The sequence below is a fragment of the Chiroxiphia lanceolata genome, chromosome 9 (genome assembly GCF_009829145.1).
Source record: "Chiroxiphia lanceolata isolate bChiLan1 chromosome 9, bChiLan1.pri, whole genome shotgun sequence".
NCBI lineage: Eukaryota > Metazoa > Chordata > Aves > Passeriformes > Pipridae > Chiroxiphia > Chiroxiphia lanceolata.
Window position 1 is genome coordinate 22,882,852 of NC_045645.1, and position 27,220 is coordinate 22,910,071.

Sequence of the window (27,220 nt, forward strand, 5' to 3'; positions counted from 1 at the left end):
TCACCCCAAAATGTTCCTGAGAGTTGCTGTGTTTAGAGCTCCAGAGGGCTTCATCCACCAGACGCAGTGTAGCTGAGAGTTGGGCTGTTGCCCTTCCACTTTGCCTCAGCCTGCACTTGGAAAGATCATTTGTAGCAGGGAAAGTGCTACAGGCATCTACAGCTTTTGTATTCCTACCCATCACTGCCACAGAGGCTGTTTGCTGAGATGTGCTCTTCTGTTCCCTCACACAGAGACACGTTTCCCTCTGGTCCCCGTCCAGCTCCCTGGGAACTGCTGCCTGCGCTAGCAATCATCCAGCACTGTCTTAGGACAACTGAGAGATGAATGGCCCTTGTCTCCAGCCACTGAAGCTCTGCCTGCTCCTTGGGCTAATCAGATTAAGCTAATAGTATAATCTCATTAATTTTTTAAAATTGGAATCTGTCTTTTTTTAACTTGCAGTACTTTTGCTTGCCTTTCATTGCCTTAAATGAGTCTCTTTATAAAAGCCTAGAGAGCTTGAGGATAAAATTTTCAAAGAATGCATTGAAAATAAGTCTTAAACTCTAGTTGACTTGGTTGCTTTCTAAATTTTACTCAGCATGGATAACCTCCAGTGAACTACAGTTTTTCAGAGTTTATGGAGTGCTAAGACCACTAGGAAGATTTTAAAACAAGATGAGTGGAATCCACCACTTTAGCCTGACTTTTTTTGTCAGGTTGAGAAGCAGCCTTCCTGGGAAAGCAACTAGAGAATAGCAAAGGTGTGCTACTACTAACCTCTTGCACTTTCTTACCAGTTGACATTAAGCTCCGGAGATCCTAAGGGTCATGCCATTTCATCTCCAGGTAAACTGTTTCAGCACCCACTTAAAACACAAATGCCAGCAGCACTCCCTTACCTGTTGCACAGTCTGGCCCTGTGTATGGCCGGTAGCAATCACAGTGGTAGCTCAGCCACAGGTTGGTGCAGCGTCCCCTGTTCTGACAAGGGTGGGTGTCACACCAGTCCTTTTTAGCACATCCTATCCTGACATTTAAAGATGACTCAGATGATACGTTCTCTGGAGTAATAACATTCAAGTCTATTTCAATATCCTGAAGACAGCCTACAAATGAAGGTGCAGAATGTATATTATAGGTGTTAAGCAGAGAGTTGCTGCTAACGTTCCCCACTGGTAAGCCGCCCAGAAATGTGCTCTGAAATGCAAGCATCACAGGATTGCTATCTATCTTAGCAGATGTTTTATTGAGACAGGATTCTACACAAGAGCTGTCAAGCAAATTTAGAATAACAGCTCTTGCCAAGGTTACCTCCACTGAATGCCATTCTCCATCACTGACATTATGTGGAATATGCAAAAGAGCCTGTGGCTGATTATTGACTTGCACAGATAAGTGTAAGTAGCCGTTCAGTAACTCCAGCTTCGCAAATGTGCTTTTCTCCCCTCGGTAAAACAGAAAAGCTGTGGGTTGCACAGTTTGAAACTTCAGGTTTATGTTATAGAAAAAATCCTTTTTGTGGGTCAGGGGATTCTTCAACAAAAGGAAACTGTTTCCTTGAAAAGAAAACGTGGTTATGGTTTCACAGTGTATTCCAGTATACCCAGGTGAGCATATGCAGCTGAATCCGTGTTGACCATTTTTTAAATGCGGGATGCAGATTCCGTTGTTTTGGCATTGATGATCAGTACAGCCATGAAGAACTTCTGTACAGTTCCAGCCACCGTAAAAAATCCCTTCTTTGTCTGCAGGTGGGCAATGGCAAGTGTAATTCCCAGGAAAATTCTCACAGATTCCACCATTTTGGCAAGGGTTCATGTAACATTCATTGATGTCTTCATCACAGTGAGTACCTGAAGAATAAACAAAGAATTAGGCATTCTGGTTTGAATAACTGAAGCCCGGAATAACTTTTAATAACATGTGTTTTATTAAATTATCTTTTCTTAGAGGGGAATGCCTTGATAAAATAGATGATTGTCTGACAAGTATAACATATGTTAAATATTAAATTACATTCATTTGCCATGGTTTCCTTGTGCAGAGTATTATACAAACACCTTATTGATAATCACACTTTGGCGAAAAGAACCAAACAAATGGACAATTTTGTTATGGATAATGCGATGAAATTAAGATAGACATCATCAGAGGCGATCAAGAAATTGTTTCCCACATTTCCTGAGGTAGAAATTTAGAATGCTTTGTGAGGAACTGAATTAATTATCACATACAAAAAGCCAAGAATTGTTGCTTAATTCCTATCCATTATATAGTATGCTGATGAGCTGGAGTATGATCTGCTAGTCTTTCCCTCTTTTTCATGTTCATTCAAACAGTATAGGAATTACAGACTAGTATTCCTGGTCCCATATGAAACATCTTGGAGCAACAATCTTCAAGCAAGAGTCACAGGACTTACAAGTGATATATGATGTGGTGGGTCAGACTGAAAAGTGGGTGAACATGCCTGTAAATGTATGTACAGCCAGCTGGCTGTCTGAAGAACAAAATTCCCAGTGTGAGCAGGGAGATGCACAATGTGTTAATAAGAAATCCAAAGAGCTTAAACCCACTGATGGCCTGGGTAAGATGCAGTGGGATGCACCCCATCCACATTGAGTGGGCAGGAGCTGCATTTCAGGGTTAGGTGAGTACTGCAGTTGCAAACAAATGACCCATGGATCTCAGAACTTCCAAATATAAGACAGCAGTGACTTCTGCTCTGTCAGCCATGCTCTTGCTTTGAGGAGAGTTCACTTGGGATGTGAGGATCTGAGAAAAGCTGTTAGAGGAGGTGGAACCTATATGTCCCAGCAGAAATATTCCCAGTACCATGTATCTGCAGTGGAGCTTTTTAACCACTCATTTATACATAATATAAACTAAGAAAAAATGAAAGGAATATTTTTTTCAAGTGTCTCAGGGTTTGATCGGTGATGAGAGCACTTCTGTAGAAGATTGGCGATACAGACTCATATTTCTTCTTCCATATAATTTTTGGCTTCTGGTATATCTGGTAAAAGGAGAGCTCCTCATCTCAACTACTCTGTAATTTGATAGATGTGACCTAAGTAGGTCTGCTGGATCACATTTCACAAAGAAAAACAAATCTGTTCCTCTTGTAAAACTAATCTGTTTACCCCTCTGCACTGTTGTTCATCAGTAAAGTGGTAATTACAGTAACTTCTCCCTTGAGCAATCAAGTGACTGATATGTATGCAATAGATCAGGGAAAATCTGTTCCTTATCTCTCTTTGAAGTAGTCAAAATATCCAAATACTTTTTTGATAACTCGTGCTAAGGGCAGCTCTTAGTATTTCCACTTCCCTTCATAGTTATTTTAGAGAAAAAAGAAATACTTTGCAGTTAGTTTTAAAACTAGTATCATCAGCACAAAGTAAATAAATAAAATTTCATCCGTCCCAACAGCAAAACTGGTGCCTGTAAAGCAGATAATGAGAAATGCTGAGACTTAGAGTTGCAGCTACGTGTACCAGGCACCACACCTAGCTTTATGTACAAATTCACATCAAGCTTTATCTTTACAGCAAAATACAGCCATTTTTCATGGAAAATTACAGAGCAGCATTCAGCCACAACGAATTGCTTCAAATAGCAGTAGATAAGTGTAGTTACTCGGGCTAATTCCTTGCCTGTCCACTTTACTCAATCACAGTTGTAACTAGATCCATCTTGGAGAGTGGTAAGTTACAGGAGAGCCAGAAGGGAACTGAGAATTGGGTAAGATTTGTTTAAAAGATTAGCCAGAGTGAAGTGGTCATAGCATGTAAAGAAAAGCATGGTCAGCTCACTTACCAGTCTTCAATTAGAAGACTTTCCACTTGAAGCTTCATATTATCAAACACAGCTAGTGCTATCTGCCTGGTCTGGCAGTGAGGTTTTACAGCAGCAGTCTCTGTCTGTTTTCCAGCCAGGCTCATCTTTATTCCAATGTGAAATGTCTATGTATACCTTAATGTTTAGTGGCATCTGGCAGAAATATGACTCATTGGCTCTGACTTCCTCAAAGTGAAGTGCACTTCCCAAACTGTTCTGACTGGGGGCCAGAACAATGTCTGCTTTGTCCAGTTTGTGGCAATTTCAGTGTTAGCGACTTGTCCTGCTTTTGCTATTCTACTATATGAAAAGTGAAGTTACTGTGAGCTGTTTCCTGTTTTGGTCAGTGTTTCAGTACATCTCCTGCCTGATATTGCTCCCTTCTCTGCTTTGACGTGGAGGACAATGTGTCCTGAGGTCTTTTATACAACTCAGTCTTAATATGATGGCTGTAAAAATGCAGATTTCTTTGGGTTTTTGTGTCAGAGATAAAAAGTAGTCCAACCTACAAGCAGTTGGATCAGAGTTGTACTTAGCCTTGTCATACAGCTTCAGAGTGGACAGACTGTGCTTAAGGATTTATAGACTGAGATGCCCTATTAAACCTTTCATAAAAAAATCAGCATAGCGAATGGCTAGGTCCTTAACTGTTACATTTTCAGTAATGTTTGATGACTCTCTGTGTATTTGTTTATTATCCCATGGCACCTGCCATACATCCCCTTTGCTTTGTAACTTGTGATCTGAGTCACAGTTTGCAATAGTTACTTGCCTCTGGAAAGGATGATACAGATGCATAAACTGAATCCAACTTTACAATAATGTTTTAGCGTCTGTGTTTTTCTCTACTTCATCAGATCAGATATAAAATGAATGAATTTATTTCATGAGAGTGCTAAATTCTTTTGGAAATAATATATATTTCTATTTTTAATTTTAGATAACAAATTTGACCAATAAAAAAAAATCAGTGTCCAACAAAGAAATAAAATGAGCTTTATGAGGAGGTACACTTATTACTATTATTAGTGTATTCCTTGCCTATGCAAAATCAATATTATGAATGAATAATTAAATGCAAAGTGACTCTCACAGAGCCACTTAAATGCATGTAATTTCAGAAGCATTTCAGTGCTTATTTTTTAAGTAATGATGTTAAAAATATGTTGCAAGGAGTTTTTTTATCAGGTTGTGTATATATATACACAAATGTATACACATATATATATATATATACGCTTACTATTTCATAATAAGATTAGCACAAACACAAATATAGGTCACACCAAAAGACAAATAATAAGTAATTTTTTTCATATAAAAAATAAATATATCAGCTGTTCTTGCAGGCATTGTTGATATTGCTTGTTATCTGGCAATTGCTGTATGAGCAAAGACCACTGTCACTCAAGATAAAAGCACTCTAGATAAAAGGATTAGTCAATATTTATAGAACTGTATAAGCAGTTCAAATAGCTCAGATTGGAAAAGTTAGCATGTAAAAAAAAGTATTCTCAAAAGATGTAAGACATACCAAAAGTAAATGTAAGTAAATATTTCTTTTCAGTGGTTACATGCATTAGCTCAGCTAAGCATATTTGTGTTTTTAGAGCAAAAAGTAAAGTAAAATCATTCAGCATTTCCTCTTCTAAATATATTACACACTGACCTAAAACTTCAGATAATGTGAATATTTTTGTCATATTTTTATAGATGATTTCTTTTGCAGCCTGTGAAGTTTTATTCAAAACAGAGATGAAACAGTTCCTTTGACTCAGTTTTACAATATCACTCATGTGTCTCCTTTTTCCATTTACACATTATTACTATATGGTGCCTATTTTCTAACTGTTAACCTCTTAATTAAACTCTCTGTTTCAAATTTAGCAGCAAAGGTTTCCTGCAGAAGCAAGATGACAAAAGCAATTATTCAAGAATAATTCTGCTGAACACCACTAATTTTCATTTTGATTAAACAATTGTAAAAGTATTATCCAAATTACACACAGCTTTGGTTAGAAATCTTTTGCCTTTCCAACTCCCTGACACTAAATAAATATCAAGGAAGTACAGGCATAAAACCTGGATATATGCTACACATTCAGTAGTCTAAATGCACTTACAATGTCACAAAAAATTCACAGAAAGTAAATATTTACCTGTAAACATTGTCATTAAAATGATGTAAACTTGTATCCTAGTGGCACCCATCTTTTTCCAAAGGAAAATTTCCAGAAGAAAAAGATTGTTTAGCACTTAAGGAGTCCACAGAGTAAGTTTCTGTAAAATTCACAACAGTTCTTCGTATAAAAGCTTCCTTTCCAGGATTAGCTTGCTCCACTTCTGTACCTGCTGATGTGGTCTGGTGTATTTTGCCCAAGCCAGATCAACAAGGCTTAAAGTAAGTCTCATTAAACTGCTTACACAATAGATATGTATCCTATTTAAATTCTTTTTCAGTACGTCCTCCAAGTGTGCTCACACCAAACTTTGTGTTTCCTAGAAAAGTGTATTTTCAGGATACATTCAAAACTGATTTGTCACTTTTTGTTGTTCTACAAGGTGTTTTTTAAGACCTTTTTTTTTTCAAGGGGTTTGTTAATCCAGATCAACTCTGGTCACTGTCATTCAGAGAAACTGTACATCTCAATAAGCAGATTGAAAAGACCTAAAATTTGATCCTGTTTCTTTATTTTATAAAATATTTTTGTTCCATTTACTCTCTTTACCTGCTGGAAGTCTATGTCTCTAGATTTTTTTAGTGTGCTAAAGACAGGAAAAAATAATTTACCAAAGCATTTTTTTTTCTTTGGATCTTGAGCAAGACATTTTAATTTGGACCAAATTTAATTAGAGGAAAATAAAGTTCAGGAGATTTAACTACTTATTTCTGTGAAAAATTTAGCAGCAGACATTATTTTTGGCACATGTGTTTATCAATTTCTTCTTTTCCCTTATCTCGTTTATTCATTAATTAGGAAATTCCTCACCTTGTGTCAAATGTGTTCTTAGGCTGACCAAAAGACTCATACACCGAATACCATTTTGGATTCCTTTAATCTACAGTTCACAATTGCTTTAACGGAGATGCTCAGAAAATTGCTGCTTCTTCCAGCCTGGGACATAGGCATTTTTCCTGTAATACTTTCAAATACCATGGGATAAGGATGTCATCCAGACTCTTTGAAAGGTAAGTAAGGAAGCTTTCAACAAAGTTCATGCTGATAAGTTAATGTGTATGCACTTGATTAGTAGTGCTTATCAGATGTCTTGTGCTACAGCTTGACGTTTAATATGCATTTTATTTTGAATATAAGAAGAAAAATTTGGAGACTCTCAGTAATTGTCAGTCTTTTTAAAATATGACCTTGATAATATGACTGAGGTAAGATTATGAACATACAAACAGTCAACAGGTGGGGATAGACATATGTTATTACAGCTTGGTGACAACGTGGGGCTGATGGCACTCTGAGACAGAGGAACTTCATAGCAGGGAATTTAGCAAATGCCTGAAGCCATGTCAGAACCACTGGTGGGTATTTTGAACAAACCTGTCAGGAACAGACACTCTAATTACAGTAAGGGTTTGATGTAGTCTTTAATGACATTTTCATATACAAACCAAGGAGCAAAATCTACATGAAACCACCATAAAGTGGGTAAAAAATGTGTGTAATCCTGTCCAGAAAATAATTGTCAGAGGTTCCCTGTCAAACTGGAAGGCTCCATTGATTATGGTTTGGGATTGTCTAGGGTTTGCTCTGGTTGGTGTTTTCATAAAAGATGTGGATGTTGGCATAGAAAGCTTGCTTATTAAGTTATCTGATAAAACAGGGTTAAAAGAAACTTTTGGTTGTGTTAAGGACAAAATGACCTTTGTAGCTGAACATAAGAAATTGGAGAAATGGCCTGAAAAATATTGTATTCAATTTTGGAAGGGCTCACTGAGTTTCCGTAGTCTCAGGCCAGAATAACCAGCAATCAGGTGGAACAATAGTTTCAGTCTGCAAAGCCTCAGTCATGCCGCGGCAGGAACACTGAGTTCATTTTTAGTTCTGCACTGCAAGGACAATTTGGATCAATTGGGAGGAGTTCAGGAATTATCACAGATCTTGAAAATATGGCTTCTGAGGAGAGGTTAAAAAAGTAGGGCTGTTCAGTCGAAGCGCAAGCAGAGGAAATGGGACACAGTAACAGTTTTCAGTGTAAAAAAGAGAGCACACTGTTCCCTGAGACCACAGTAAACAAATGAAAAAGTCACAGGTTTGGCCCTGCGCAAAGAACATCCAGGTCACACTTTAGGATTTCTAATGGCAATAAGACAAAAAAGCCTTCACATAAGATGCCTGCTGGGAGCCATAAGGTCTATTTTGGATCCTTAAAAATTGGTTAGAGGCAAAAGTGCAGTGAGACATGAGCCAGCAGATCCTATCTTAGACACATAGATAGTCCAAATGATACCTGCATGTCAGTCCCTTCCAATTCTACTTTTTCCATGTTTCTATGCCCTCCTTGAATAAAATAATTCCCAGCAACTAAGCTGTAGATATGTCAAACTCTACTTGCACATATAGAATAGGTATCTATGCACATAAAGGTATCAAATGCAAGCAGGAGCAAACCTTGGAGAAACTCAGATTGTAGCACACCCTTCAGAATATACTTTATGGAAGACAAAGAGTTTGCAATAATGCTCCCTCCACCTATATTTTACAGTTTTGGAAATGTCTGTTACAAAATCCTACCCCAGGTTCAAACAACTCTTTTCAAGGCTCTCATTAATCCTGAGGCCAGGGGAAAGATCTGGCAGAGCACATATTCTTCAGGGCCCCAGGTCTTAGCAGACAATCACAAAAATTCTAACTTTGCCACATCTGTGCAGATAATTGCAAAGAGATAATTACTCTTTGCTGGAAGGAGGAAGTGCACGTTCATGAGTGAGTAAGCGCAAGGAAATAAATTGACCATCTCTGTGTCATCATAATTAAAACCCATCCTTCTGGGCATAAATCAGTCACCATGGAGGTCAGGAAGGAGGCTCTACTCTTGTGTGTATCAGTGTAGAGCAAGTGAGGGGTATTTAAATGGATTTTTTTTTTCTCCTATTTTTATTCTGTAAAGAACTGGCTTACATTCAATGCTGAACTTAATGTGACCAGTGATCTGATCTTGTATGGCAATTTCTGTTGCTGTCTTAGCAGAAAAGGCCTGTGTAAAATGAAGGACAGAATATAGGGCAGAGCTGGAGCACATGGAAAATGGGATACTTTTAAAAAGTGGGATAATAAGCATTTGTTAACATAGGGCTAATTGGCACATGATACGTTTCACACAGAACTCTAATTCTGTGAAGCCGTAAGACCTTGCTAGTTATTCCTATTGCAGACAAATTCACTATTCTGCTATTTTTCCTTTTGCCATCTCAAATGTATGTATAAAGTTAATACTGGCTAGGAAAAAAAATTAGAATAGAAATAAAGTTGAGTGGCTTGGCTTAATCATTAAATATGTCATTCTAGTTGAGGTATATGAAATTCATAATGTGCTACATTCAGAATGGCATGCTGTAATTCAATCTTTTTAAATGTTGCTGGCCTGAAGCTTCATAGACTAGGTTGAATTTTCAGTAAAAATGGATTTTTTTGAAGTAGTAAAAAACCCCAGTCCCTTAATCTCTTCAATCATTAAAGATTTTCTGAGAGCAAAAGTACTTGGAAATGTTTTTCCACTTGTTTCACATGTTTTGTCACACCTAAAATAGTTTTCATTTGAGGGGGAAAAAAAAAAAAAGAAGAAGAAATCATGTACATGCTGTAGGTGATTAGTTGTTTAGTGAGATCTGGTGTGTTTATTTTATTTTATAAATATTGGAAACAGCCGGCTGAGTTCAGCTTGGCTTCAGCTCCTGAGTGGACGAGCCAGTCCCTTCCAGAGCCTGCTCTGTGAGTGCTCCGTAGGCAAAGCTGCACGAGAGGTCAGGCACACACAGCCTGGCAATGGGGAGGGGCCGTGTCCTAGAAGGGCAGCACAGCAAAACTGCTGCTTGTAGCCTACACCTTCATCCCATATTTCAATTTACACTACCAGCCATGTGGATCCAATTGTAGGATTAGGGTCTGAATCTGGAGTAAAGGAAAACCTCGTTGAAGAAATATGTCCCTGCGTGGCGCTCATTTTCCTTTCATTTCCCTGCTCCTGGAGTCAGCTTTATATACAGGTAAAATGCTGTTGTATTTGACTGATGGAGGCAGGGAAGAAAATGAAATGGTGGCAGCCCAGTTTTCCCAGGTAGTATCCTTCTTGAGTGGGTTTTCTGGCTGCACAAATGTGTTGTAGCTCTGGCCAGGTTGTTGATATGAGACAGGGAGGGTAGATGAGAGGAGGGAGAGCACAATTACAGGGTGTGACAGGTTAAAGTGGAAAAGGATGATCTATGAAGGATACCATTAAGAAAGAAAAGATTTTGGAGACTAAACAGATGAAAAAGTAGAGGAAGATGTGAATGGGGAAAAGGAAATAAAAGTAAAGAAATCAATGGTACCCCCAAAAATACTTGTGTTGGCATTTCAGACAGCATTCTTGTTAGACACATGGGCATTTATGGGTAGTAAGAGGAGAGAGAGTGTATGGTTATGGCCATTAATCTGTATAGGACATGTGAGGGATGCTAAGAAAGACTGCACCTCATAGATAAGGTCTACACAGAGATCTGAGAGTGGAAAAAAGTACACCATTGCAGCAATTCCAAAGACAAAAGATTGAATAAAAATTAGAAAAAAACCAGTCGTAGTTGTTTGGGTTTTTTTGGTAATTAAATAGTCATGTGCACTGGAGCAGAGAAGTCAATTCACAAAACAGAGAATTAAGAGAGAATCATAGAAAAACTTAGGTTTAAAAGGACCTTCAAAGGTTGTCATCTGGTCCAGTGCTCCACTCATCCAGAGAAGAAATTGTAATAGCAAGTTTAAGAGAATTTGTTATTTTATACCTGATTATGGACCAGATATTTAAAAGTCAAAGAAAGTTATTTGGTGTTCTACTTTCCGGGGAGGGGTGTGTGTGTGTGTGCTCTTTAAGTTGTAAAAAGAGTACATATAATTCAGGAATTTTTCATGTTTTACCTTTTAGAAAACTGTGGCAAGACTGTCAAATTCAAAGCATTAATGATCTGATTTGCATTTTTTGTAGATTTATGAGCTTGTACATACAGATGATGTGTGTGCATTTGAACTGAAGTATATCCAGAGGGATCTTAAAACAACTAATACCTTTGAGTTGTTTAATTAGATCATACAAGGTCATGTTTCATTGACTTGAAAATCTGTTTGGAGCATATGATTCACTTTGGAATTAGAAAACAAATTAATTTTCCATTCTACAAACACTTAAGGGCTTTAAAAGAGTGGCTGTTGCTGATGAACACTTCCATTGAGAAATGTATGCTGTGTCTAGTCTCCCCTAAAAGGGATTTTCTACCTTGTCTCTTGTTGGCTGTTTTCTATTTGTTTTAACTGAGTTAGGCAAGCACAGCCACTGTGCTGTCTAGTGTGAAACGGCTTCTGCCCTGGAAATGGTGCTTTGAAAAATTTCAGTCATTTGCAAGATTTTCTCAATTTGCTATAAGTAATGTGAATCTCCACAACATGCAAAAGTGACTGTATTTACATAACTTCATTGTCAGTCCTTATTGAAACCAACTGAAAAAGCCAGTAGGCCAGAAAATCATAGTTTTAATAGGACCTATAGAGCTTAATTGAGAATGGAGGCCTGACAATAGAAAAATATAAAACTTGAATGTGTGAATGCACATAACGTGTTTATGCTCTGTGTGTTTTGAGCTGTGCATAGCATAACTGTATAAAAAGCATGGATATGATCTGTATCTGTGCTATATATAATTACATTTCTCCATTCCTACAGTACATATTTCTATGTAATTTGTTAACACTTTAAATACAAGAAAAGACAAGCCTTTTACACTGAACTATGCACTCTTTTTTTTTTTTCCTTCTTTTTAAGGCAATTACTCTACATGGTGTGTGTTTTCTTCTCTATGTAAATAGCTGTGACTTGCTGTAGAGCAGATGTAGACGCAGAAGATCCCGGACTTTGGACTGGGATCTTTCATTCCAGTTCCGTATGAATGGTAATGGCAGGAGATCATACCTGTTTTCACTTCAGCAGCAGGGTTCATTTCCCTCGTTCCCTTCAGTGTTAGTCCTTTTGTAGTTTGAAAACTCATCTCAGTGGTGGCTTTGTTTATTCAAAGTTTCATATGCTTAATTCATCTTGAAGCTGGGAAGCTTGAGACACAAACTAGCTTCGTTTTTGCTGGGTCACCTAACAGTCCCAGTGGAAATGGTACAGCATGGACTTCAGCTAAGACTGTGTGTGCTTTCCATGGTCTGCTGCCTGTCTTTTGGGGGATTTCCTAGATGATAGTATAGGAATGTGATTTAGCTAGATTAAATCTAGTTTTTCTATATCTTTATGTGTTACAGGTAACTTCTGTACCTGTGCAGACATATTCGCAGTACAGCATTTAAATAGTTTTCTTTATTTCGTATGATAGGTAGTGATTTACCATAATGTTTTGGCCTCACAAACAGGCCTGATAACAGATTCTGAACCCTCTTTGTTAAGAAAAAATAGTGCCCATAGGACAAAGACTACAGCCATAATTGTATTGATCATTATGATTCTCTGTATTAGTGTCATGTTGTTAGCACAGCCAGACTCGAAGAGTTACAGCAGTGGGAGAGCAATCTGAGTCAGATCTACCAAATCTACTTCCAGCAGTTAATTATCAGCATAAATTAGCTGTTCATACTAGGGTTTTTTCTTCTCTCCAAGACTGCTTACTGAAAGTGCAAAGTTCATTGTCAGCCAGGGAAGGAGTGTGCCTTCCTTGATCTGGTTCTCCTTACCCAACCAGCAGAAGTCCTTTTTCTTAGTTAATTCAAATATTTTTAAAGGGATCAGCACCCGGGTCATCAGTAAAAGGCTAGCTTAACTTCTTATGAAATTCTCCTTGTACCTGAAAAAATTAGTCCAGGTACTAAACAGAAGCAGGTTGTGCCTTATTATAGTCACCTCAGAGTTTATTTCAAACAGCACAAATGAGCAGATGTAAAAATACTAGACATTATCAACTGTACCTCCTATTAGCAAAGAATAAATAATTAAGAGCTAGATGCTACAGGGAACAATTAATGTAAGAGCTTTTATGGAGCATATCACATAAAATTAGTTTTGGTGCTCACTTTATCAGCTTATTTTTATTACTCATCAATGATAATTAATTGCCATCAGACTGTAAAACTCCTGAATCCAATCCAACAGAAGCATTAAAGTGATTTTTTTTTATTTATTATCAATTAAAATGGGAATTGTATGTATGTGTATACAAAATTAGAAAGAGTTCCCTACGCACCAGAGAGTTTGCACTGCCATTCAGAGGGACTGAGAGGCTGGAGAAACAGGCAGTCTTCAGGAACCTCATGAAATTCTGCAAAGGGATTCACCAAGTCCTGCACTTGGGCACAATTAAGTCCATCCACCAGTGCATGGTGGGGTCCAGCTGGCTGGAAAGCACTTTGCCATGCTCTGAACAGGCTGGGCATGAGGCAGCAGTGTGCCCTGGCAGCAAGGAGGGCCAGCAGCCTCCTGGCCTGTGTTAGGAATCATGTTGCCAGCAGGTTGAGGGAGGTGACTCCTCACCTCTGCTCAGCACCAGTGAGACCACACCAAGTCTGGGTCTGGGCCACCCAGATACAGGAAAGAAGCAGACATACTGGAGCAGGTCCAGAAAAAGGCTGTGAAGGTGATTTAAGAGATTGGAAAATCTGTCATGGGGAATTTGGATTGTTCAGAAGTTGAAAAGAAAGCCAATTTTAAAGGCAGGAGATAGCCTTCAAGGAAAAGAGATATATAAACTTCTTCCCAATTCACCTGTTCCTTCCCCTTGAAGAACTATGTATTGCCTGACCTTGCAAATGTGATTGCTCTCATGGATGGAATTCTTCTTAAGACATGTCACATAAGTGTGAGAGTCTCAGTTGTATAGATATCCTGCTTTTAAATTTAAAATGCTGAATGTTGTTAAATAATTCTTTATAACAGCTACAGATGGGAAATATGACACATAATTGTACCGTAGAAGTTAAGAATATTTGGGTTCTTTACTCCATCCTTCCCTGTATATAGGCTTGGCAGCATTAATTCAGGAAGGTTTAGAATATGTGTATATGACAGCCCTGAGGATTTCCATCATTGTGATTTTCCTTCCAACTCTTTTTTTTGAGAAGCATAATGACCTATGACAACTAAGTTTTATTCTCTGTGGAGTCTGACATTGCTTCTGTTTAATGGATCAGACAGTTTGTGATACATCAGTACTAGACACTTTCTTCCCCACGTCAACCTAGGGTACCTCTGCAATATTTCCCATCTGTGCTGACCTGTGTGATCAAGAGGTCATGTCCTGAAGTCAAACCCAGAATCGAAACACTCACTTCTACCACGGGCCAGACTATTAATGTAACCCATTTAATTCACATCAAGTTGGAACCTGACATTCAATTTCTCTCTCCAGAAGCAATTATTTTTAAAGGAACATGCCAACAATATTGCTTGGCTTAGAATAGCAAAAGTTCAAAAGGGTAAAAAACATTTCACACCATAAATAAAGAATTGATTATACTTGAAAACAAAGTTTGTAATTACTACTGACATTTCTGAGCCTAGATGAGGTGCCTTTTATGCTTTAAAAACTGATGTCACTTATGCCACCAGCATTATGGGAACCTTATGTAAGGGTCTGAAATAGTCCTGTGCTGGTATTTCAGGTACAAAGAGGAAAATATGAACATTTTGCATGATGCTTGGGTTAAATATTTACTTTTTGTCAAGAGACGGTGCAAAATTCATTGTGGATGCCTCCTTTCACCCCAATAGCTCCATCAGCAGGACCACTGACATAATAAGTAAATTTCTTAATTTGTTATTCTTCTTACGTGAAAACTAAGGCTCCAAGGTGCTAAGAAATCTTAACTAGGAATAGCCTGTCTGGGTCATCAAATTTCTCTTTTTTACGTAAAACAGTGCCATTTTTTTCCATAGCTTTTACAGCCCTGGGTGGACTTTGCATGACTGGCTGCAGACCAATATCCCTGAATTCCATGTGGAAGATCCTGCTAATCAAATTGTGTGGTGCAAAAGCTAAAAATTGACTCTAAGAATTTGGATTAGCAAACAGTGTTCAACACAAAGTCTGAGAAATAGCATCTTCCAGATCAGGCTCTAATGACAGTGTTGAAATATCAGCTAAAGCTAGAATTTGCTAATGTCTAGCAGATGCTAGACATGGACAGTATTCTGTGCTCCCTCTACTGGCTCACAGGAACAGAGGGGATACAGGGAACTTGGTTCTCAGAACTCTCAGCTGTGCTGGTACCAAAATACTGATCACAGTTCAAAAAAATTGCATATTTTCACATATTTTTAGGGCAGTTTATACTTTTTTAGTAGACTAATGCAAATAGCATTTTGCCAAGTAAAGCACTTTACTAAGGGTAAACAGCAATGCCATCCCACTGCTATGGGTTATTTGGGGATGTTTATATGTGAGAAATAGTATTTCAAAGGCATGTAAAAATTTGCAAGTGTGAAAACAGAGTAGCTAAGCTGCATAAAAACTGTAACCCCTACAACAATGAAGTGATGAATGGCATTATGCCATTTATATTTGATGCCATAGCAATTTAACAGCAGCCTGCATTCTTTGAGCAAGTTTTCTCATGCATCTTAGCTTTTTATTACAATGTAGGTCAATATTGCTTTCATAACAAATATATACAGGTTTGGCATGCAAGCATCATGCATTTCTCACTGTTACAAGCCATGCAATTGAAATAATTATTTAGTAATGAAGACCAGCATAAACTCTGCTTATTAACCATCATACTCATGGCGTGCTGCAAAGTTTGCAGTAAGGAATGAAGAAAAATCTTTTATTCCTACCACAAAGCAATCCTGCCAGAAAACTGTGCCCTTCAAAATAGAAAAGATGCAAGTTGTGGACCTTTTAACTAAGGATCACAGAAAGGCTTTCTATAAGCAGAGCAAAAAAGTGCTCTGAAGTAGTATTACGTAAGTAGTAGCATGTATGTATTTATATGTGTATTAACACATATATGTGTGTGAACACACATTTATACATACATGAATATGATTCAGACTACTAGCCCATGTACTATTTCTGACTGAACTCCTCCAGCTTCTCCAATGTCACTCCTGAATTCCTCCGTTATGGGAAGGAGAGAGAAGTAATACCTCTTAAATGTTTGGTTGTATAATTTACTGTATTTCCAATAAACTGGATTTTAATAGGGTTCACAATGGTGACATTATTAAGGCTGGTTTTGAAATCATCTGTTGAGCAAAACACTAAACTATTAAATTGGGTCATTTTGTTTATCGCTTGACATTTGACCTTAAATATTCCATAAATTAGAATGTATTGAGAAAGTAAAATACATTAGTCCCATAGCACAGGTCCTCTGTTAGTGTCTACTTGTTAAGCACTGTCTCTAGGGTAGTGAAAGCTGTATGATGTGTAGATTTAAAGAAAGTTCCTGTCTGTTTGGGGAAAAGTTGTGCATCTGCTTGACTACAATTTGACTGTAATTCAACCAGAACAATGTAGGCTTACACAAACCAGTGCTAAAAATCATATGCTGTAAAGTAGCTCCTGAGATGGACAATCAAATTCTTTAGAAGACAAGCAAAATTCTGCTGTCAGTTTTAGTGTGTGCAATACCTTTGATTTCGCCAGGGTTTGTGACCACACTTTAAAGGCTACTTTCATTAGTGGTTGTCTTTGCCATTGGATGTTGAGCATGGTGTTGGTCTGGGGCAAAACAAGCAAGAAATGAAAAGGCCAGAGAGATTCTTCAACAGGGAAAGATTGAACTGAGCAAATTCATAAGCTCAGTCAAGAGGAGAGTATAAATATCTGAGGTTTGCCAGTCAAAAATGCTAGGAGAAGTTTATTCACAGATTTAAGAAAGAAATCAAAAAGGTAGGTAGGCAATGCCTGAAGAAGGCACCAGACAGAAAATTCTTACTGGATAGACTAGATTTAACAATTAGTCATATGATGGAATGACCCACCAGGAATGAGTGAAAGGAAAATAATAGGTACTTGAAAAGGATTATCCTACTGCCAAACAACATACAACTGCCTTGTTTGTTTGTTTGTTTTTGAAAGCATTTTCTGCTGGGTACTGGTCATACAGATTTGTTAAATCTAAGGACATTTTCTGTCTCTGTGTTGCAAGATCTGGGAGCTTATGGATTAAAAACCATTCATCCCCTCCTCCTTCCCTTCAAGGAAAAAAGCTTTTCATGCTAAAAAGTGTTTATGTGCAACACTGTTTAACACAGAGAGATGTGCCAGATTCAAAATATCCACTGCTTGCAGGCTCTGTCAATCACATTGGACTACATAATACAAATTAACATATCAGTGCAACTAGAGAAAATAGATCATAGTAATAATGGGTCAGCTGTCAAATTTTAAAGAATAAAACTCTATACATATTCTGAAAGTAATATTGGTAGATGCTTCCTAATGTTTTAATTTTGTATATTTCTAACTCAAAAAAACACCACAAAAGATCTGATATTCATGCATTCTTTTGATGCTGAATAATGCACAAGTGAGGGCTGCAATCTCTTTGCATTTCCAGTTGCAACTTGCAACAAGAAGAGGAGAGAGATTTCTCATGTAATACATCTTTATCATTAAACAATATACATAGGTATATCAGGGCTCTAAGTATCATTCTCAGTGCTGCAAACCAAGTTTGGGGGCCAATTCTGTGAAGAGTTATAAAAAGCTCGAGAGCTCATTTCCTAATGGTCATGGTTCAGCTTTTATAAAATTCTAACATAGATTGTCATTACTAGTAAAAGTACTCTCCTGTCAGAAGGTTCCCTTGTACAATATGAATAATAGCAACAAGCTGAAATTTTCAATAAAGCTGAATTTTATTTCATTAAAAGGAGTCCTCTGCATAGTTAGTGCCCATGCCAGGTGTATATTTTGTTTCTAGAATCTGAAACTATTTCAGTCTCTACTTGGAGCACATTAAATGAGGTAACTGGATTTGATAATGATGTACAAATACATCCTCCATAGGCTATGAGACTCCACTGTTCGTTGAAGTAATGTCATTCCTTATGATCATATTGGACCTTATTCTATGTTTTCTGAATCAGGGATAATGCTTACACAAACATTCAAATTTTAGTGAGGTGAAACCCAAGCTGCAGAATATTGTAAATACAAAAATGTTATTAGGTGGTATCAATATCACTGAAAGACATATGCTACTCTTTCCTCAAGTGCCTCCCACTAAGTCAGAATTCTTTAACCAGTGATAAATACTAGGTAACCATACAACTACAGTCAGTGCATTTAAGCAATCACTCTCACAGTCCACTGCCATGTAGGGGGCAAGGTAAGTCATAAGAAGATTAATTTTTGCAAAAAAAATAAAACAGCTATTAGGCTTTCATAAAGCGTCTCAAGATATGGGCTGTTAAGGAAAGAGCTGTCATGAAAAACACAAGTCAGTCTTAGTTACTGTGGTGATTTATATGGTGGAAGAATGTAAAAATTACACTTTCTTTCACTAAATGGTATTTCTTACAATTGTTCAAGAGAGCCACTACCTGCAGTAGAAATGAAATTGGAATGCTCCAATGGTTCTCCAATGGTAACTGATAAAAGAATGGCAAATTCATAAGTTCTTCTCGCTATAGCCTAATTTCAGTGCTGCCCACAATATTCTGAGTTACGCTCCCTTTGTATGGCCATTACCATACAGAGTGCATGAATTGTGAACCCAACCTCAGCCTTCCTTCTGGGGACTGCCCAGAGAATGACTAATCAGACTAACCTAAACAGTGAGCTTGGTCTGGGAGTTAGGCATGGGAGAAATTTTTCGTGCTTATTGCAAAGACAGCAGTTTGATCCTCAGTAAAGGAACAAACAAGAAACTAGTGAGAACGCTGTATTTCTGGGGTCTGAAAGCATTTGCCTATCCCTGGAGTAGACCACAGACCAGGTCTGAAGGATACAATTTGTCTTTCAAAGAGAATATTCTGACCATTTCCAAAGATTAAGAAAAAAGGGGAGAAGGAAGAACTGCGATGGAAGTAGAGGAGGGGCAAACTGAGAAAGAACCAATTCTGACAGTGTGAACTTCTCCTTACCAGGATGCTGCTGATAGAAGAAATGTTAAATGGTATTAGTGGATAGAATCATTAAAAGCTTGTCCAAATGTTCTTTCAAGATCAGAGGCTTTAGAATAGATGGAAAAAGAACTTTAAAGTGCTAATTTTCTGTTTTGTGTAGGGTTTTTACAGGCAGTAAGTGCCTGCCAGGCCCTGAGGGCATCCTGTGTTGGTACAGCCTTTGACTAGGCTGGCCCTGTAACGCTGGAGCTTCCAGACTGACTGGGAGCAGTGAGAGGAGGTGGTCCTCCTCCTTCCCCTTGTGCTTTTGAACACAGGAATACATGGAGATCACAGAGGCTGGGACAGAGACAGGGCAGCACTGTAGAAATCTCTCTAGGAAAGCAATAACTTCTTTCCCATGCTCAGAAAATAGCTGCGGTTTTCTGTGTTTTGCTGCACAACTGCCCGATACCACCGAGTTGATTTTGCAAGGGAACTTTTCACAGCAGTCTAACAGTGAAAAGGGGATCCTGTACTGACTGTGAATCGAATTTAGGCAGCAAAGATGTATGTTTGCATCTCAGATATAGCCTCTGTGAGGTTCCAGAGGGGTAAGAAGCCCAGAGGAAGAGATCTCTAGACCTAACACTGTTTTTCAGCAATTTCATGTGTGTAGTGTTAGGAATTTCGCCTTAAACCAGCTAACTTTGAATGGGTACTTGATGGTAACATTTTCCTTCTTGAAACTTTGCTTACATGTGAATAATAATTAGCTAGCAGTACTTCCAGACCTGTTAATTTTGAATTTGAGTGCCTGTCTTGCTTGCAGGAGAAGCCTGAGTCCCACTGAAAAGAGGAGCTGTGCTCTTGAAAGCTTCTTAACTTGAAAATTGTATTTTCTCTCTGTGTCTTCTGCTTTTTTATCCTCATTCTTTCCTTGAACAGCCTTGTCTTATTCTGAAGTTTCAGAATGAAGAGAAAATAACCTTTTAAACTGTGATGACAGGTCATGAAATAAAATGAATTAACCTGGTTAATGGAGCAATGATTGACTACTGTGGTGTGAGCAGCTGAAGAACAGACAAGGAAATAAAGGTAAAAATAAAATGTGGAGTTTGGAGATGAGATATTTGCTATTCAACTCCTTGACTTCATTTTTGTAAGTCACATTGCTTTATATATCTAAGGACAGCAGCTGTGTGATCATTGTAAGGAAGGAGATTAAAAATAAAGAAAATATATAATTATTTTTATAATTATAAAGATATATGCATGTATTTTAGGCTTCCCAAGTTAGTGGTAATATGCCCACTGTCCTATTCATTACCCTAAGTAATATTTATGTCTGTACCATGCTGTGACAGGCCAGGGGAGAGGAGGATGTCTGGCTGAGACAGTCTGCCCTGCTGTCTGCTGGGTGGTCTGCCCATAGCAGCACATAAAGACATGCTGGGAAATGGAAGCCTGATGCCCTGTGTGCTTCTATGTTTCTGTCACCCTGACTTCAGTGCAGAATGAGAGTCCAAATGGTTCAGTTTTGAGGTACTGGCCCCATGATGTTCACAGTTCAGTGTCTGGGTGGAGATTTTCTTTACTTAGTTGAGTGCTGAGTACTCTCCCATACTGGCCATTTATCTGCCTCATCTTCTGGCTCTGGAAGACAGTTTCTTTCCCCCATGCATATGCCAGGAATTCAATACCCATACGACACCAGTCTGATCATATCATTTTCTCTTGCATTAGTCCAACAGACTGGGAAAAGGGCCAAGGAAATTTAAAAGAGAAAACCAGAAAACAAGACAAGTAAACGAAAAGGCCAAAACCCATTTAGGAATTCATAATGCCAAAGCAAGCAGCAGTGCTAGTGGCACAGCTGGCACACAGCAGATAACAAGATGCCAGCAGTGGTAAGGCACTGAGAAGCCAGCACTCGTCTGCAGGCAGCAGTCACCCTGCTACAGTCAGGTCAGTGGGCTCTGCTCCTCTTATCCTTATTCTGCTGATGCAAAATGGACAAGCTTCACCCCTGCCAGCAGCACTGTCCTACCCACCCGGGGACCAGGCACAGGGAGCAGGACCTGCCTGCCTGCCACAATCACTGCTCCTTGGGCTCGGTTCCACACTGAGCTGGATTGTGTCACTTGGTAGACCTTGCAAGTTCAGAAGCTCTTTAATTTTGACATGGTGTTAAGTTTATTACAACCTGGTGAAATGAGTCACTACCAAATCCATAGCTCTGCCTTCCTCCTTTCTCACATATTTTCATGAGCAAAGTAAAAAGTTTAACCTCTCAAATAACAGTCTTTTTAACAAATGTGCAGTGCTAGAGCAATACAATATATCCACAGTATGAAAGGACACAGTTCTAGGGTAACTACTGCCTTTAGCCAGCAGTAACAAATCACAAGACTTTAAATGAAAGCCCAATTTATTAAAAGTACTGTTGTGCTAGGGGCCAGCAGACCAAGGTAATATGAAAAAATCTGGGGCTTGCTACTGCAGAAGTACTTCGACCTCTTGAAATCTGAGTATCCCCAAACCCTTTGATTTAAAAGGGAGCTGCAGAAGTTTAACCCTTTGTAGAACTTGTGCAGAAATTTTCTATTTCAGATCTGGATAAGGCATATAACTAATGTCCTCAAAGAGTTTCTAGCCGGGATGAAGTTTCCAGACTGGGATTTTTATTTTTTATTTTGTAAGAACGAAATTGTGTAAATAATTTTATTTGCAGATTTGTTCATTTCAAGACTTTCAGCAGGGCTACAGACTATTTTCAAGTCACCTGAACAATCACTATCTGTAACAAGATGCTGCCAGATAATATCTATTCCTTTCTACCAGCGTGGTGGGGAAATTTTTATCCTGACATAGGTGTGTGTTTAGGCTCCACTATCTCCTGCCCTTAGGTCTAAAACTATAGTCCAAAAGGCAGATATTCTCAATTTTCAGTTCAATTACACTAATTTGTTTGCAATCTTATCCAGTAAGTTCAAAGACACTGTTTTGTGCTTGTTACATATTGGCAACTATCTTCAGTTTAATTACACCTTTCCATTGATTTCAATGGCTTTTAGATCAGGCCTTCATAATGCAGGGTATGTAGATTATTATTTCTGCATATTACCCCTGTCAGTGAAGTATGATTATAATGTTATGTGGATGTTTTACTGAGGAAAGAGTCATAATAAAATGAATGTGATTTATTAAATACAGTCTCTGTCCTGTTGCAATAGGAATCTGAGGGGTTATATCTAAAGCACGTGCAACTACTCAGGTGTTAAGGCTGGAAAAACTCCTGTTCTACAGCTGCAGAAATGTAGGATTTTTGGTGTTAATGAAATACCCAGATGAAACAATTTGACCTATTTTCCAGGCGACTGTTAGTTCATCTACACTAGATAAGAACCCATCTACTGAGTGGTCCTGATCAGGGACTGACCTGCTACCTTGAATCATGCTACTGCTATCAACTCTAATCTTAAATCTTCTTTAATTTTCATTAAAACTTGTGGTTTATTTACTATTTGACTATAATTGGAGAAATTACTTTTCCTGGTCAGAGCCAAATATTTCCAAGTTAGTTGGGGGAAAGAGAAGTGCCAGAGAGAGATGTGCATTGTTACTGCTACCACAGTGCCCTGCTAAAGATTATGGTTTTCCTGCCTCCAGTTGCCTGGGCACACTGTTTGGTAAGAATAATTATTTTGGGTTTTCTTTCTAATGAAAGTTATATGTCTACCATCCAATAGGTATGTGATTAACTAGAATTACTTAAGGTTTTCAAAAATGTAATTTAATTTTCATGTGAAGTCAGCAGAAATGTCAGGGTCTCCAATACTTTCAGTCATATTTTGAAGAGTCTTGCATTGTGATTGAGGAGCTTATGGATTGAAAAAAGTGATTCAAGATTAATAGATTTAAGTACGTTCTTACACTCTTTTTCTCCATACCAGTTAGAGCCTACCTATACTCCCTGAGGAGTAGGAGAACTCCATGTGAATGAAACCAGTAGAATCACGACCCAAGTTAGGCAAACAAACAAACCAGGTGAAGGCAATTGATAAGGAAATAAGAGGATAAAGGATGATGATTAAACAAGGAAATACCTTTCAGGTTGTCTCACAGAACTTAGAAGTTTTTAAATTAGGACAAGACAGGAGGAAATGAAACTGGAAAGCTGGACATCACTGGAAGGAGGTCAAGAGAAAGAATGTGAGGCATGTGAAGAGGTAAGGGTGCTTAGGACAGCCTGGGAGATATCAAAAACCTTGGTAGAAGCCTCGTGTTATGCTCTCTTAGGCAGAACAAAAGCACAACAGCAACACTTAGTGACAGGATAGGGAAGGACAGTTAAGGGGAAGGGCTGGAACAAAAGTAAACAAGTCTCAGTGCCACTTTGAAGAAAAATAAAGAGGTAACAAAGTGAAAGCTCTGGTCTCCATGTACTTTAGTACTTGCTGTGTTGGAGACAGCAGTCATGCAACTCTCAAGAAAGTTTATAAGCTGCTTAGGAGATGAATAGAATGAGAAATTGACAGCTGGTTAAATGAATCTAGCTGTTAATTATTTTTTCTCTTTCAGAAGAAACAAGCGGATGGAGTTGACAATAAAATGTTCGTTTGTTTGATTGTTTGTTTTTCCCTTGAGAGCAGAGCTACGCGCGCACGTGGAGGTTATATTTAATTTGGGCGGCAGAACGCCCCGACGGCCGGCGCTGCCGGCAGAGGGGCTCTGCGCCCCTCGGGACCCGCATCGCACCGACGGCACCGGACCGGGGGCACCTTACCGGAGAAGCCCGGCGGGCAGCGGCAGATGTAGCCCTCGGCCCGGTCGTAGCGGAAGGCTGGCGGCAGCCCCGGGACGCGCCCGTAGAGCCCGGCCCAGGAGCGCTCCACGCAGTGTCCTCCAGAGAGGCAGGGGCTGCTGCGGCACTCGGCGATGTCCTCCTCGCAGCGGGACCCCGCGTACCCTGCGGAGAGCACCGCGACAGGGCGGTCAGTGGCGTGACACGGTGAGGTTCCGACCCGCCTACCGTGAGCAGGGACACTTTCCGCTAGACCAGGCTGCTCAGAGCTCCATCCAACCTGGCCTTAAACACTTCCAGGGACGGGGCATCCACAGCTTCTCCGGGCAACCTGTGCCAGTGCCTTACCACCCTCACAGTAAAGAATTTCTTCCTAATATCTAATCTAAACCTATTCTCTTTCAGTTTGAGGCCATTTCCCCTTGTCACTACATAATCTTTCTTGTTAGGCTCTCTTCAGGTAGTGAAAAGCTAGATGATCTTTAAGGTCCCTTCCAACCCAAACCATTCTGTGATTCTATGTGCTATTCATCCCTTTCAGACCCTCAAATATACACCAAATCTACACTGTGAATAGTAGCTGAAACGTGGTTTCAGGCTTTGTCATGTGCTAAAAGTTTTCCTCAGTTCCTTGAAGGTGTGAACGTTCCCTCGAGCTCCCTGCCAGGGCTTTGGCAGCAGGACATTGCTATGGCTATTTTGCATTGGGGAGCTGAGCTGTGCTAGGCAGAATTTGTTTGGGTCTTTTTTTGGCAATACGGTGAAGATCTGTGTGAGTAACAAGGCGCTGCATTGTGGTGTGTACACACTTTCAGGTTGTAGAAAGGCAGAGGAGGGCAGGAAGTATAAATCGCTTAGTGTTTATAAAGTGTTTCATCTGGAGTTTGAAGTGCTACGAGGCTCCCCAAGTTTTGGAAAATGTCAAGGGTTCTGCCTAATTTTTCCTTTTCTATTGCACCAAGAACCGTGTAGTCCAACAACACAGAGGCATTTACTTCCCACAGTGCTGTTTGTGCTCCTGCATCCTCAGTAAGGTCACGGGCGTTAAACTCCTACAGAGACTTTTTGTAGTTAGTCCATGCGCTGAAAGAGTTGTGTAGTCTCTCCAGAGAGCAGGGTCTGTATCCCCACTGTGGGTGTGGGGGCCAGTTTGCAAACAGTTGGATACACAAGCCCTCTGGTAGAGAACACAGCCTCACTACCAGACAGAAGGACTTGCACTGGTACCATGAAGGAGACCAGTTTCCCAGCATACCAATACACCTAGTTTAATTTTTGTTCATATATAGACAATGTTTTGCATTCACAAATGAGATTTTGGCCTGGTTTAAAGGTTGTCTGAATGAAGACTAAAGAAAGGGTCACCTGCAGCTGTGATGTATGTATCACACAGGCTGAAGGATTACAGTAACCGAGAGGTGGATCCCAGCTTTGACTGATGTCCCGTTTTGACTCCACAATACTAGTGCTTTTCGTTTTGCCCAGTCCTGCTGTGAGAACTTGGAGCTTACCTGGCCAACAGTGGCATGTGTAATTGTGAGCATTGTCCTCACAAGTGGCGTTGTTGTAGCAAGGCTGTGACCAACATAAGGGAACGAGGGTCTCGCAGTGCAGCCCCATAAATCCAGTACCGGTACAGTTGCAGCTGTACCTGCAACACAGAATGCAATCTTCCCTCAAACTGGAAGTCAAGAGACCTGGGCTTTGTTCCCAAACCTGCAAAGGCTTCTTGTGCAACCTTTGCTAGCAGCTTACAGGGTTGAGTCCAGGCTCGAGACCACCATCTGGTGTTTTAGGAGAAACCACAGAAATTCGGAACCAACAAAGAGCTTTTTCCTGAAGTATGTGATTTTGTCTGGGGACAAAGAACTGCTTGTGAATTCAATTTGGTTTTGACAGACCATTTCTTCTAAGAAATATGCATCTTTCTTTTTTTCTTCCTTTAAAAAAAAATTTGGGGGGAAAATAGTTTGTATCTTTTAGAAATTATAACATTAATATTATTCACAAAATTAAAAAGGGAGGTGGTAGTAAGTGTGTTAGTATCCCTTGCTCTTGGACTGGTACAAATTGAATTGGCAGAAAAAAAAGGGAATTTCTGTTCCTCAACTAAGTGATATTTTTTCTTTCATGAAAAACAGCCTTTTATTGTTAGGTTAGAAAAAATGTCAATTGCTTGCTTAGTTCCAATAATAACAGTAATAGAAGTTCCCTTTTCATAGCAATGTTACTACAACAGTGGTAAACAAACTAGTATATACAAATTAATTAACAACATGCAGGTAATCAGTAATGTCTGGGGGTTTTTGTTTGTGGGGTTTTTTTAGGTGAGCTGAGTATTATAGAATGTATCATTCTATTCTTTGATGATCATCAAAGATGATCAACATGTACATGTCATACGAGAAGACAGGCTTTTGCAAGGTACGTGTTAACTGTGCATGCTTGCATGGTCTTGGTCTAAAAATAACTATCAGAAACAAAAAATTATTCTTATATTTTCTTTTATATGATACACCATTATTACACAATTGAAATCATGGGGAATCTTGCTGAATGAGAATTTCTCTGCTAAATATCTAAGTCTTAGCCTTGGAGTAAATATAAGGAGAGAAAGTGAAATTGTTGAACACAACATCAGAGATCAGCTGGTTCCTGCAGCCTAATGGACCGAAAAATGTAAACTTTTTACTACACTATTTAAGGGTGTACATGAGCAGAAACTTCTGGCAGGCCAGTTTATTACTAGTGTACGGATTATTCTTAAATCAAAATCAGAGATTACTTAGACCAGGTGGCATTTGAATTTAGGATATAAAAAGTAATGAGGAAGATGTGAATCAGAAAAAGAATTTTCATTCTGAGGTATGGTCTCAAACCAGAAGTCACTCTCTTCTGTATTTTTCACACACTTCTTCCATGTACCTTCAGTTTGATGCTGCTCAGATTTGTGGTGAAAGGTTTTTTTCTGCCTGTGTTCATGCTACGTTTTCACTTTGGTTCAGAATCATGGAGTAGTGAAGTATAAATCCACAACTCACTTTGTAATGTGCAGTAGAGTTTAAATAAGAAATGTGCACTTACACGAAAGTGGTTTTTTAAGAGATGAGTTCTACTTTGTTGCATTCATGAAACCTCACTGGAAGATCAGTCTGAAATTTGGGAGAGAATTTGGTTTGTTGTTTGTATTTACAGCTTTTCATGCTAAATCCATTGCCTTGCACATTTCTGTGAGAGCTGGTGGCAGACACAAAAGCCTCAGCTGCACTACAGATTAGTCAGAAAAGGAAAACTACTATTTAAAGAATAAAATTCTTCATTTACCCCAAAAACACAAAAAAG

At 39.0% G+C, this 27,220-nt stretch overlaps 1 protein-coding gene across 2 annotated transcripts in view; it reads right to left on the reverse strand.

Annotated features, from left to right (window-relative positions):
• CRB1 (crumbs cell polarity complex component 1) overlaps positions 1-27,220 on the reverse strand; it is a 100,514-nt gene that overhangs the window by 39,568 nt on the left and 33,726 nt on the right. For both annotated transcript variants that reach the window (XM_032695893.1, XM_032695892.1), the window contains exons 4-6: positions 25,390-25,529; positions 23,861-24,043; positions 885-1,838 (exon numbers count right to left, since the gene is read on the reverse strand). In XM_032695893.1, coding sequence (XP_032551784.1) covers positions 885-1,838; positions 23,861-24,043; positions 25,390-25,529 — 1,277 coding nt within the window. The remainder of the gene's footprint in view (positions 1-884; positions 1,839-23,860; positions 24,044-25,389; positions 25,530-27,220) is intronic.